The sequence below is a fragment of the Heteronotia binoei genome, chromosome 3 (genome assembly GCF_032191835.1).
Source record: "Heteronotia binoei isolate CCM8104 ecotype False Entrance Well chromosome 3, APGP_CSIRO_Hbin_v1, whole genome shotgun sequence".
Lineage (NCBI taxonomy): Eukaryota > Metazoa > Chordata > Lepidosauria > Squamata > Gekkonidae > Heteronotia > Heteronotia binoei.
In genome coordinates, this window is record NC_083225.1 from 159,926,815 (window position 1) to 159,939,648 (window position 12,834).

Here is a 12,834-nt window from a genome sequence, read left to right on the forward strand (position 1 = left end):
CGGCACTAACACACAAATGATGGAAGTGAACAGTTGCTGGTAAATCAGGTGTGAACTATGTGTCTGTGTATGTTAATGTACTAACACAATTGTTCAGGGTGCTCCTGGGTATATTTATTCCTAGTAATGTACTCAAAAATAGCCAGTGTTTGGGCTGCAAAAACTTTATGGATTATTAATCAACATGTCACTTATTGATAATGTAAATTGTATATAGTTTATGTGATCTTTGCTGATCTCTCTTTGGATTTTGGCTTAGTTTGGTTCTTTGTAAAAGGTTGCTGATCCAGAGCTGTAACCTCTTTTATAGTAGATGTAAAGAACCTCAGAAACTAAGTAGGTTAGTAGAGACCACTAAGGGAAGTCCAAAGTCACTGCACAGAGGCAGGCAAACCACCTCAGTCTCTTGCCTTGAAAACCGTATGAGGTCACTGTCAGTCAGCTGTGGTTTGATGGCACTTCCCCTCATTCTGTGCTGCAAAGAGGCACAGCAGAATTTATTTTAAATAATTTATTTGAGCTCAAAAGGAACTGTACACAACTAAAGACAGATAAAGCCTTTTGAGAACTTGGTATCCATTCAGCAGCCCAAGGATAAATGCTCCTCTTGAGAGTGCATCTGTTTCAGGAGCATCACTACTTGGACTTCTGAGGCCCTTTCTGCTTTTATGCATACCCAGTCTTGGATGCAGAAAGCTTGTGCCCAAATGCCATATGTTTGTTAACTCTTTTAGCATAACAGCTGCCTGGACAAACTTCTTTATCTTTATGTGCTTTGGCAAGCTGCTTTGCATAACATTTGCTTTTGACACCTCTAATCACAAGGTTGTGTAGTCTCTTCCCACAAGCCTTTTTCTATTTAGCGTTAGCAGTCATTGTGGGTTGATTAAAAAAGTTAGAGTGATTATAGATCTGACTCTATATGGAACAGGCCCTTGCATTGTGCACAGAGACCAGTGTTCCCTCTAAGCTCACAGTTTTTTAGCTTCTGGCTCACATTTCCACATATGGAAATGCTCGCTCTCCTTCCAGCCTATGTCCCATCCTGTTAGTAGCGGGTAGTGGGGCCAAGAGAAATTATTCGCCTCTGTCCCTGGTGTTGTGCAATGCCAGGTCCATTAATAATAAGACCGCAGTCCTACAAGACTTCCTGCATGAGCAGTCAATGGACCTGGCTTGTGTGACTGAGACCTGGGTGCGAGATGGAGAGACAGTAGCTCTCTCTCAAATGGCTCCACCTGGGTACTCAGTCCTTCACCAGTCACGGACTAGCGGGTGGGGGGGAGGGGTGGCACTATTCATACGGGAGGCTTACTCCTTTCAGGTGCTTCCACCCCCAATGATCACCGGCATAGAGTATGCTGGCCTGTTATGGGATGTGGGGAAGAGGTTGGCTATTTGGCTTGTGTACTGACCGCCTACTGCACTGGCCAGTGCCTACCATCCCTGATGGAGGCTGTAGCAGGCTGGGCATTGGAATTCCCACAGTTTTTTGTCCTGGGCGATTTCAGCGTCCATGCCGATGACGCAGACTCTGTATGGGCAATGGACCTAGGCGACAGTGGGACTCTCCCAGTGTGTAACAACTACTATCCATCAGGTTGGGCACACGCTGGATTTGATGTTTGTGGCAGGGGTTATGGTGGACGGGATTATTATTGAGGCTGTGCCATGGTTGGACCATTATACTCTGAAGGCCCGTATGGTTGTGCCACCACAACCCTGTTTAGGTGGCGAGTGTATTTTAGCTCGCCCACAAAGCCAGTTGGACCCTATGTGGCTTCAAATGGCGCTGCGAGATCCTTGGCCCCCTGGCAACTCAGTAGATGAACTAGGGGAGACGTGGCATCAACAACGTTCCGCAGCCATCTATGAGATTGCTCCCCGGCATCTTCTTTGCCATCGCTCACGGCTTGCGCCATGGTACACCCTGGAACTGCGGCTGATGAAATGGCGGCTTAGATGACTAGAGAAGCGATGGCGACGTGCTTGCGACGAGGCGACAAGAACATCTTATAGGCTGTTTATGAAGTCCTATGAGATGGCAGTCAAGGCTGCGAAGAAGGTTTACTTTGCAACCCAGATTGCGTTTGCGAATTCTTGCCTGGCCCAATTATTTAGTACAATTAGGACCCTTACAAACTTGGCACAGAGCAAACTCCGGATGCTGCAACTGGTGCAAAATGCAACAGTCAGGTTGTTGTTGGAGCTACCTGTACGGGAGCACATCCAACCTATGCTGAAAACGTTACACTGGTTGCCTGTGGCATTCCAGATACGTTTCAAGGTGGTGGTTATAACCTTTAAAGCCCTATATGGCCTGGGACCTGTCTACCTTCGGGACCTCCTTTCCCCATATGTGCCCCAGAGAGCATTATGTTCAGGGTCCCAAAATCTCCTTCAGATTCCCAGACTGAAAGAAGTTCAGTTGTCCACCACTAGAGCCAGAGCATTCTCAACAATAGCCCCCGCTCCGTGGAATGCCCTCCCCGAAAACATCAGGGCCCTGCGGGACCTGCCACAGTTCAGCTGGGCCTGTAAGACTGAACTATTTAAGTCTGTCTTCAATAGTTAAGGGGAGGTAGCAAATGTCCCGCAGCACTGACAGTCCCACTGGACAAATACAGATATTAAGAAACACTAACATCAGTCTTGGATTTTATGGTTAAAACGTGTAGAATTGATTTTATTGTATATTGTTTTTGAGTATTCTGTGTAGTTTTTAACTGTTGCTAGCCACCCTTAGCCCATTAGGGGAGGGCGGGATATAAATCTGATAAAATAAATAAAATAAATTTTGTCTTAGCTCAGGACAAGTGGCCCCAGAACAAACTTGATTTATGCAGTAGCCAAATCAGTCACTCACAACTTTATTGCCAATAGCTCATGAAGTAGAATTTTTGCTCACAAGACTCCACAGCTTAGAGCCAGGAGTATTGGTAGGGACTAAAATTAGACAGGAAAAGGGGCTTTTGGAAAAGCTTTACATTTCATCCTTTTTTGTTTCGTTCAAAAGGCACAGTTTTATTCAAAGCATGTTAAAGTAACAGCTACTGACAAATCCATTTATTTAGAGTTGTGCCATGCTCATCCAATAAATCAGGGGTGGCCAACGGTAGCTCTCCAGATGTTTTTTGCCTACAACTCCCATCAGCCCCATCCAGCATGGCTGATGGCTGGGGCTGATGGGAGTTGTAGGCAAAAAACATCTGGAGAGCTACCGTTGGGCACCCCTGCAATAAATGAATTTGGAGTGAGTCTACTGTACATCCTGGAATGAACTTGCAAGACAGCTCTTGGCTGCTATCACCACTATTCACTAAAGCAAGTAAAAGTAGTTTTGTGCTTCTATTCCTTGGTTTGTTTAAATAGTGTGTGTTCTCAGAATGCCCTTGTGGTGCCACCTTAACTCTGTAGAGGTAGGCAGGATAGAAATATAACTAAATATGAGGGTATAGAGAAGAGCAGGTTTGATTTGTATAAGGAGATGACAGTAAAGTGAAACACATTCTTTGGTGTTGTAAAGATTAGCAAAGTTTATCCCACTGTGAGCGTCCATGAGTCAGAGCTCACTTCATTAGATGATGGTAATATGCCATGGAACATCTTCTCACAAAGATCTTTTGAACTTAGTGCTTGACTGTAGAATATGAATTGTTTTAGAGTTGTGGGTGGTAGCTAAGAGTATGCAGGTATGTCTGTCACTGGTTTTCATTATAAGATGGTGCTTATGTACCTGATGCAGTTTCACAGTGGTGTCTGGTAACCAGCTCTGAGCATCGTTGTGGATAAACCTAAAATATTTAGGTAATATTTGGCCATCCCTTTTCTTGAGATTCATCTGTGATGATAACCAGGTGGAAGAAAACAGAAACAAAAACTAGGCCAGCCTTCCTTGCTGTTACAGGTGACATGGTGTCTTGCTAACTCAGTTTCCTTCCTTTTAGGTACCAACCTGAGCAGCCCAACTTGGCATACCAGATGGCCAGCACAACAGATGAGGCAGACAACAATGAGTCTGTGAGCACCAGTGAATCCCAGGCTGGGTTTCTACCAGAGGAAGAAGAGAAGTGCTCCCTAAAAGCTGTTCTGTTCCCCCAGAACTCTGATCCATCCAAACTCTCTGGGTTTATAGTGAATGTTTCTTCCTGTATCATAGGTAAGAGATGTGGCCTTGCCTTTTGATTCAGGGCTGATGGAGGTGGTGGGGCTACATCAGTTTAAGGTGTTTTGATGTATTTAGCAAAATAAGTGGGAAAAGGTGGATGGGTTAAGTTGAACTGATAAACCTGCCTTGTGCTTAGACCACTGGTCTATCAAGTTCAACACTGTCCTCTCTGACTAGCAGCAGTGTGCTAGGGTATCAAGCAGAGCTCTTTTGCGTCATCTGCCACCTGATCCTTTGAATCGGTGGTGCTATCTGGGACACTTTGCATGCAATAAAGACACCTGACCTTTGAGCTGTAGCCTCACCTGTTTTCTTCTGGCCAGTTGGGAATGGTTAATGTGCCCCCAGCACAGTTTCCAGGTGAAGACCAGATAATACTGGAAGAATCACAGAGAGATAACTGGATGACAGTCATAGTGTTTTATGTGTTCCCCTCCCGTAACATACAAAATGCTTTTTGTACATGATGTGAGAAACTCTTGTAGAACCCAGTATTTTTATTCATTTGTGATAAGGTTCTACAGCTGAGAATAATGGCTAAGGCTTACCTGGCCAACACATGACTGAGCTAACACTTCCATCAAAGTCTGTCATAATTCTTAGCGCAAGATCTTGGTAGAGTTGACATAACATCTGTCTAAGAGACAGGATGTCAGCTGCTGGACCTTGTTCCAGCATGAAGATCAAACAATGCTTATGGGTTTTTTTAAAAAAAAAATTGCTTGCTGCATTTTTGAAGAAGATGATGATGATATTAGATTTATATCCCGCCCTCCACTCCGAAGAGTCTCAGAGCGGCTCACAATCTCCTTAACCTTCCTCCCGCACAACAGACACCCTGTGAGGTGGGTGGGGCTGAGAGGGCTCTCACAGCAGCTGCCCTTTCAAGGACAACCTCTGCCAGAGCTATGGCTGACCCAAGGCCATCCCAGCAGGTGCAAGTGGAGGAGTGGGGAATCAAACCTGGTTCTCCCCGATAAGAGTCCGCACACTTAACCACTACACCAAACTGGCTCTCCAGTTTTGCCTGTTTTATGCAAACTGTTGAAGGCACCGAGATACAAATAAAGCCAACAAAGAAGGGCCAGCAATTAATAAGCTTTCTTCTGTTAACTGTCAAGAAAACATCTGTTTGCCTTAAGCAGTACACCAAATGGGCATTGGAAGCTATGGAATGCTTCAGCCTACACCTGAGTGTGCGGCTGTTCCTGGTGGTTTTACTTATTCCTGACTTGGCTTTAAAATTGCTGCTTTCCCTCCCTTCCACTGTTTTAGAATAACAAGCGTTTGTGTATCTTGTTCTCAGGTTTCCTTATCGTCACCTTCTGCAGCTTGACTGTCCTTGGCAAAGAGGCTCTGATGAAGGGGACCATATGGACTATTAGCTTGCTTGTTATAGTTTTCCTCCTCTGCTTTGTTGTCACTGTGGTTATTTGGAGGCAACCTGAAAGCAAAACCAAGCTCTCATTCAAGGTAAGCAGCCTGCAAGAAAGTGGATTGTGAAAAGCAGTCCCAGGATCTGCTGGTTTCTCACATTCAGGGAGAGATTAATGGAAGGCTGCTTTTGCTAGAAGAAAACAGACGGAGTGGGGGTGGGGAGGGGACACAGAACAAACTTTCCCAAGCTCAGATGCACCGCAGATTTGGCCTTCAATGCTTCTGGTGCTCCTTTTTCTGGGTGCTTATCTTTAACAGAGGTCGGGACTGAGAGTAGGCTAGGCTCACTTCTTCCTTTTCACTGAATGGCAAAAAATCCATACCACATCTAGAAGTAGGCAAAAGTTCTATGCATTAAAAAAAGCCCTGATCCAGGAAAAGCAATGTATTGGGTTGGATCCAGATGAAATTGGCAATTTCCTTTAGTTCCCCCTTCCTTGCTGCAGACTTCCCCTCAAGTCATTCCTCAGGTTTCCTGTCTTCCAGGAGCAGCACTTTTTGGAGATCAGTGGGCTACAGTGGGAGAGAACAGTTAGGGAAGTTCCATTCTACCATTGGAAAACTTGGGATGGGAGACAAGTTCCCATGCAGTTTCCTAGAAGCTAGCTGTGTCCTGAGGTTTTCCTTCAGGACCTGGGTGTGAAGGAAGATTGGAACTCAACATGACTTCCAGGTAGGGTTGCCAGCCTCCAGGTGGGTTACATAAATGCAAAAAAACTGTGGAAAATGAATGAATAAGTATTAAATATATTTACACAAGTAAACCAATTACTCTAAGGGGCTGTTCAGATGCACAGTATAATCAGTTGTCGCTGCTGTTTCATACCGGATTAAAAGTGGCTGATCAGACAGCAACATCTGCCTCCCGGTATTAACTAGTAGTAGGCCCCCCCCCCCAATCCTTCTCGGAACCAGAGTATTTTGTTACCTGCTCCTTTGCAGTGTTTTTTGAGTTCTCCAGTTTCACCTCGTAGTTTCCCCATCTGGATAGTTCTCGACCAACTTCCGGATGTCTGAAGGCTGTCCTGGAGCAAAAGGAGCCTCAGACATCCGGTTTACGGTCGCCATTTTTTTTTTTACTACTTAGCAATATTTGCATAATTGCATAACCACATAATGTTTTTACCTATGCGCATGCCCATATGTGCATAATGAGCACATGCACACGACGCGCATAAAAGTGGCGAAAAAACTGCATGGTGCCATCATGTGGATGGCAGAAGACAGTTTCACCACGGAGTGATTCCAATTGCAGAATGGCAGTCTGATCAATAATATCCAGAACAAAGATATTCGGAACAGAACCGGGTCAGTTTAACATGGACTCAACACGCTGTGTGAACAGGGCCTAAATCACCTTTTACAAAAATACATATCACGTAGCAATATACAAAATGTCTCAGATTCAAAAGTCCATAATGAGAAGAATAAAGTTACAGTGTTATTTTTCCATTCTTCTTGTCAGTTTTGGACTTCAAGAGCTTGTAAACCATTCGCCCGCATCCGCAGGTAAATCAAAGTGCCATTTCTACAAGAATTCCGCGTGCAATCAGTTCTTATTTTTCATTGGCATTTTTTCAGTCTGGCAACTTTGAAAAAAGAACTGAAGGCCGAAACTGACAAGATGAATGGAAAAAAAACATAGTGACTTTATTCTTCTCACTATAGACTTTTGAATCTGAGATATTTTGTATATTGCTAAGTGATATGTATTTTTGTAAAAGGTGATTTAGAGTAATTGGTTTACTTGTATAAATATATTTAATATTTATTTGTTAATTTTCCACAGTTTTTTGGCGTTTATATAATCTGTCTTTCACTGTGGTACTCCAGATCTGATTGATCCTCCAGGTGGGGCCTGGAGGCATCCTGCTTTTGCAACTGATCTCCACTGCCAGAGATCAGCTCCCCTGGACAAAATGGCTGCTTTGAAGGGTGGACTGTATGACATTGTACCATGCTGAGGCCCCTCCCCTCCCCAAACCCACCTTCTCCCAGATCCACCCCCAGAGTATTTTCCAACACAGACCTGGCAACCCTACTTTCAGGCCTGTAGTTCTGGGCTGTTCACTATGCTAATAATGATCTGCTAACAAATATTTGTGGTCGGGAAAAAATAATAAGTTTTTATTTATATCCCACCCTCCCCGCCGAGGCAGGCTCAGGGCGGCTCACAAGACATGGTGTGTACCATGATTATAATAATACAATTCATATAATAAAATGCAATTAGTAAATACGGTTAAAAACAGTTACATAAATATTTAAAAACCACAATAAATTAGGGGTGCTACTTTACAGTAATATATATATATCCAGATGTCACTTTCAGGGTTCCACCTTACAGGCTTGTTGAAAGAGGGTAGTTTTACAAGCCCTGTGGAACTGGTTAAAGTCCCGCAGGGCTCGCACTTCCTCCAGTAGCTGATTCCACCAGTGGGGAGCCATTATTGAGAAGGCCTGCTCCCTCATTGCTTTCAGTTTGGCCTCCCTTGGTCCAGGGATTTTTAGGAAATTTTGGGAACTAGATCTCAGTGCTCTCTGGGGAACATATGGAGAGAGGCGGTCCCTAAGGTAGGCAGGTCCTCGGCCATATAGGGCTTTAAAGGTAATAACCAGCACCTTGTAGCGAACTCAGAACACAATTGGAAGCCAGTGCAGCTCCCTCAACCCAGGCTGCACGTGTTCCCACCGAGGTAGTCCCACTAACAGCCTGGCCGCTGCTTCCCAGGTTCTGTATTCTCTCTTGGACTTTGTCCCAGTAAAAAGGGCTTGTGGTGGCAGGGTGGTCATCAGTGTGGTAAACTAGGAGAGCAGGCATGCCTTGTGGTAGGAAGGCAACCAGAGAATTCGCATTTTTGCTAGCTTGACATGTATAGGAACCTCCAAGGGGATATTTGGACCTTGAAATAGGAATAGGACAAGATGGAGGCTTAGCAACAGGCATTTGGTTGATTTAAGGCTCACATGGATTCTTTTGTATTTATGATTCTTAATTTGCTTGTTTATTTAATCATTTATTTATTATTCTTAATTTGCTTTGTGGAATTAGATTAAAAACTGGATAAAATTAGTAAGCTGACATGTTGAATTTGCTGTTGGTTTTAACAAGGAGTCTGATGACCTAATATATCCACAGTAAAGTCAGATGTAGATTTGATATCACATCCCAGGGGAAATTTTGACCAGATGACTTTTCACTCACTGAGAGTAGCTTCCACATTCAGTTTGAAACTGTAGGTAGATAGGGGTAAACATGTAATTTCTCCTGTTTCCTTCCATTGATCAGGTAATATGAGAAATCTACTTTAATAGCATGTGATCTGCAATCAAGCTATCCCTTGATTTGCTTGTATGACCTTGTGAGAAAATGGCTGTGTAAACTGCTCCATACCTCCCTCTAGCCGTGACCCAGAACTACAGCTGTGTTTGTTTTGTTTTCCAGGTCCCCTTTCTGCCTGTCCTTCCAATCCTGAGCATCTTTGTAAATATTTATCTCATGGTACAGCTGGACACTAGCACTTGGATACGGTTTGCTATCTGGATGGCATTAGGTGAGTTGGATAGTGGGTGTTTGACTAAATTAGTTTGCAAGATCCTGTTACAGAAAGCACACAGTGAGGATAAAAACCCTTTGTCATTTTAAGTAGACATTTGTTGTTCAGTCACACAGTCGAGTCCGACTCTTTGCGATCCCATGGACAAAGTCACGCCAGGTCCTCCTGTCTTCCACCATCCTCCGAAGTCTGCTCAAATTCGTGTTTGTTACATCAGAAACGCTGTCCAGCCATCTCATCTTTTGCCGTCTCCTTCTTTTGCCTTCTGTCTTTCCTAGCATCAGGATCTTCTCCAGGGAGTGCTCCCTTCTCATTTGGTGGCCAAAGTATTTGAGCTTGAGCTTCAGCATCTGACCTTCCAGGGAACAGTCTGGGTTGATTTCCCTTGGGACTGACTAATTTGATCTTCTTGCAGTCCAAGGGACTCTCAAGTAGGCATAGTGTATAGTTAGAAAGCAATATTTTATATGGCCATGGTCACAGCTCCTGTTATTTATTGTGCTCTGAAAGAGTGCAAATATGACAGGGATACATAACCTTATGATGACTTCACTTGTCTTAAGGTGTAGCATGGATTACTTCCTGAATATTGTAGGTAGATCAAAACTCTTGTTCACTAATTTTACCTCAGTGTTCCTTTACATGTTGACCTAAAGCGTTCTTGAAGTAAAATCTAGGTTAATCTTTGTGGCAATAAGTTTCCCTAAGTAAAGGAAGGATATGTTTGTTGTACTAGCAGTGAGAATGAGCTAAAGATTTTAATTATTAGTTCAGTAGTACTCACTTCAAGTCTTGTGGAGAGCCATATTTCTAGTTACCATCATAGAGCCACATAAGCAGGCCTTGGATTCCATGGGAGCTCATAGGAGCGCAGCTCCTGAACCTTTCTGAGAGTTCCACCTCCTTGTCCATTGATTAGTAGATGCAGCTACATAACAATCTCTGGATGAGCTCCACCACCTATTTTTCTACAAAATGACCCCTGCACATAAGTACATCAAACACATACTTATGGTGATGTAAGATATAACTATGGCTATAACTATAGATATAACTATGGTAAAATATAACTAAATGTGTAGCTACAAGCTTTTTAAATTACCAGAATACTTCTGAACATGTAGTGTCTCACTCTCCAGCAGTGGATATTTCTTGCCTGCCACCCACAAGCCCCACTGGCCACTGGCCTTGCCCACTTTCCTGAAACATGGGTTGGGTGCCACATGGGGTAATGGTGCTCAAAAGAGCCACGGGTAGCTCCTGAGTCACTGAATAAGTATCACTGTATTAGCTTTAGCTTATTCTTGAGGTAATAGGTACAACCTGTGCACCATCCTTGCCTTGCTAATGTTTTATTCTTTTCATCAGGTTTTGTTATTTATTTTGGCTATGGCATATGGCACAGTGTGGAGGCCTCGTACTCAGCACCAACAGATGCGGAAAGAAGTACAGACAACAACACGGACACATGCAAATGATCGACAGCATGTTACATAAAAACAAAGACTGAGCATCATTGATGGCAAAGAGGAATACCTTTTTCTCTCAGACCCTGAAGTATTTTATTATGTGGAACATCAGGTGGGTCTCTGTGTCCCACTAGCACCTCTTGCAGCTACTTTTTACCTTGATGGTGCAGCTATAAGGGATCACAAGGAAAAACCCCCAAACTTCTGGCATACTCCCAAGCAGCACTGTGGCCCAGTGTTGGCAGCTTTCTTTCATCCCTTCTTTCTCTCTCCCCTCCCTCTTTTGGTTTTAACTGTATGGCAAGAAAACCGCTCTTCTGTATGCCAGTTCACTTCTAATGCTGCTGTGAGACCAAGCCTGCGAATTAACGCTTTAAGATACCATACTTGGATTTAAACGGAGCAGACTCTGCATCATCTGCCAAGATACACATGTTGGACCACCACAAACGAGGGGGCCATGCCTAAACAAAGACATAAATAATAACTTCCTGTATGGTATGATAGTACCCCTAAATTGACCTGGTTGAAACAAACACTGGGTGGTGTTATTTAATCACTGTACTTGACCTTTTTGTGTGTGCAGGTGGTAATTCCTGTGCTTTGGAATGCAATGTTGTTGTAGCCATCTTTCGGGTAGTTGCTTGCAGGCTGAATTCTTGTTCTTGTGATACAAACAGTTGTCTGGCAAATAGCAGATCCTGCTGCTTGTGAGAAAAGCTTCTAGCTTAAGATATAATGGTATGTAGAATACGTGGTTCCTTGTTCATCTCCTACCCATCAGTTGCTTGAATCAGCAAAATTTCAGAGTAAATTTGTATGATTACCATGGGGTGGGGTATTAGTCTCATACTGTATAAAACACTGGTCTGTAGTAAATGCTTCCCAGTTCTTTTGTTTCTTCCTGTCACCTTGTCAGGTAGGCCATTGAAGCTGAGAGAAAAGGACTGCATTCAGTTATCTAGTGAGTTCACAGTTGAGGGTAGGATTTGAATCTGATTTTTGCCACATGCAGCTCCCATGTCTCTCAGATGGAGTTGCATGTTTGCATAATTAAAAGTTTGTGGGGAAGGGTTATGCTGAACTTGGCTTTCTCTGACATGGAGTAGGAACCAGGATTCATTTATTGCCCATCTAGACAATTTAAGACAAGCACATGGTCCTGTAAACAGAAATATTGTGGCTGCTGCCCCCATCCTGAGGTGTGGGGCAGAGGTGCAGTACTAACAGCAAAGAGTTTTTATTTGCAGCTAGACACCTGAGTCTGAGGCACAAATGCATGTGAGTTTACTACACATTATTAGACTGGGGTGGCTGCTGCTACATTCACTGGGCAGTTTTTGGATTGTCAGTGAAATGGTATTTCCTTTTGGTAAACATCTTTCATCAGGGTGGCTTTAGAGTCCATCTCAGTTGTGCTATACTTTTTGTAGACTCATTCTCCTGGAACATACATGTACTTGAATAGAAGTGAGGGGTCCTTGGAGGCAGCAGAAGCTTGGGGTGCAGCAGAAGCTTGGGGGGAGTCTTGGGGGGAGACGGTGGGGGGATTATGGAAGTTTGTTAAATGTATCTATGCACAGACAGGGTTGCCTCTTTGTAAAAATGCAGATTTCCAAAGGAAAAGAAATTCAGATTCATGCAGATTCTTTATGTAAAATTCTTTTGCTAAATTATGTTTGTGAATCTGTGGTTTTTCCTCTTGTGTTGTTGGTTTTTTTGGAAACCTGAAATTTATTTTTTATTTTTTGTTTTGTATTTATGTTTAGTTTCTTTATATATTATAGGAGGCATATTGTTTGGAAAAGAGTGGCTCTTAGAAAAAAGGGAAACCTTGTTTGGAGAGGGGGTTAATTTCTTCCTGTGTTTGAGGAAGTTCAGAGGAAAACTTTTCCTTGTGGCATCCAAAGTCTGTTGGTTGATCTTTCATTTGGCACTTTAAACGCTAAATTGGCACACCTCTCTCTTCCTGGCAGCAACTTTGCTATAGCTCATAAAGTAGAGCAGTATGGGAATGGTTTAAAAGCACAGAGAAGAATTGAATGCTCAGTAAAGGAAAAGTTTCTGTTCATTAGGGGAACATGGGGGGCAAATGAAAGTCCATATGCAGGCCAAGTGTGGATAAGGTTTTGCTAGTGAAGGGCTGGGTTGTGGCTTGAAGTACTTTGGATTTTATTCACAAATAAATTGATTCTTCCCTGCA

At 43.4% G+C, this 12,834-nt stretch overlaps 1 protein-coding gene across 2 annotated transcripts in view; it reads left to right on the plus strand.

Annotated features, from left to right (window-relative positions):
• Window positions 1-12,834, plus strand: part of SLC7A1 (solute carrier family 7 member 1) — a 48,073-nt gene extending 35,239 nt beyond the window's left edge. For both annotated transcript variants that reach the window (XM_060234731.1, XM_060234730.1), the window contains exons 8-11: window positions 3,948-4,159; window positions 5,475-5,641; window positions 9,051-9,159; window positions 10,531-12,834. In XM_060234731.1, the coding sequence (XP_060090714.1) occupies window positions 3,948-4,159; window positions 5,475-5,641; window positions 9,051-9,159; window positions 10,531-10,640 (598 nt within the window). In that variant the 3' untranslated portion in view covers window positions 10,641-12,834. The remainder of the gene's footprint in view (window positions 1-3,947; window positions 4,160-5,474; window positions 5,642-9,050; window positions 9,160-10,530) is intronic.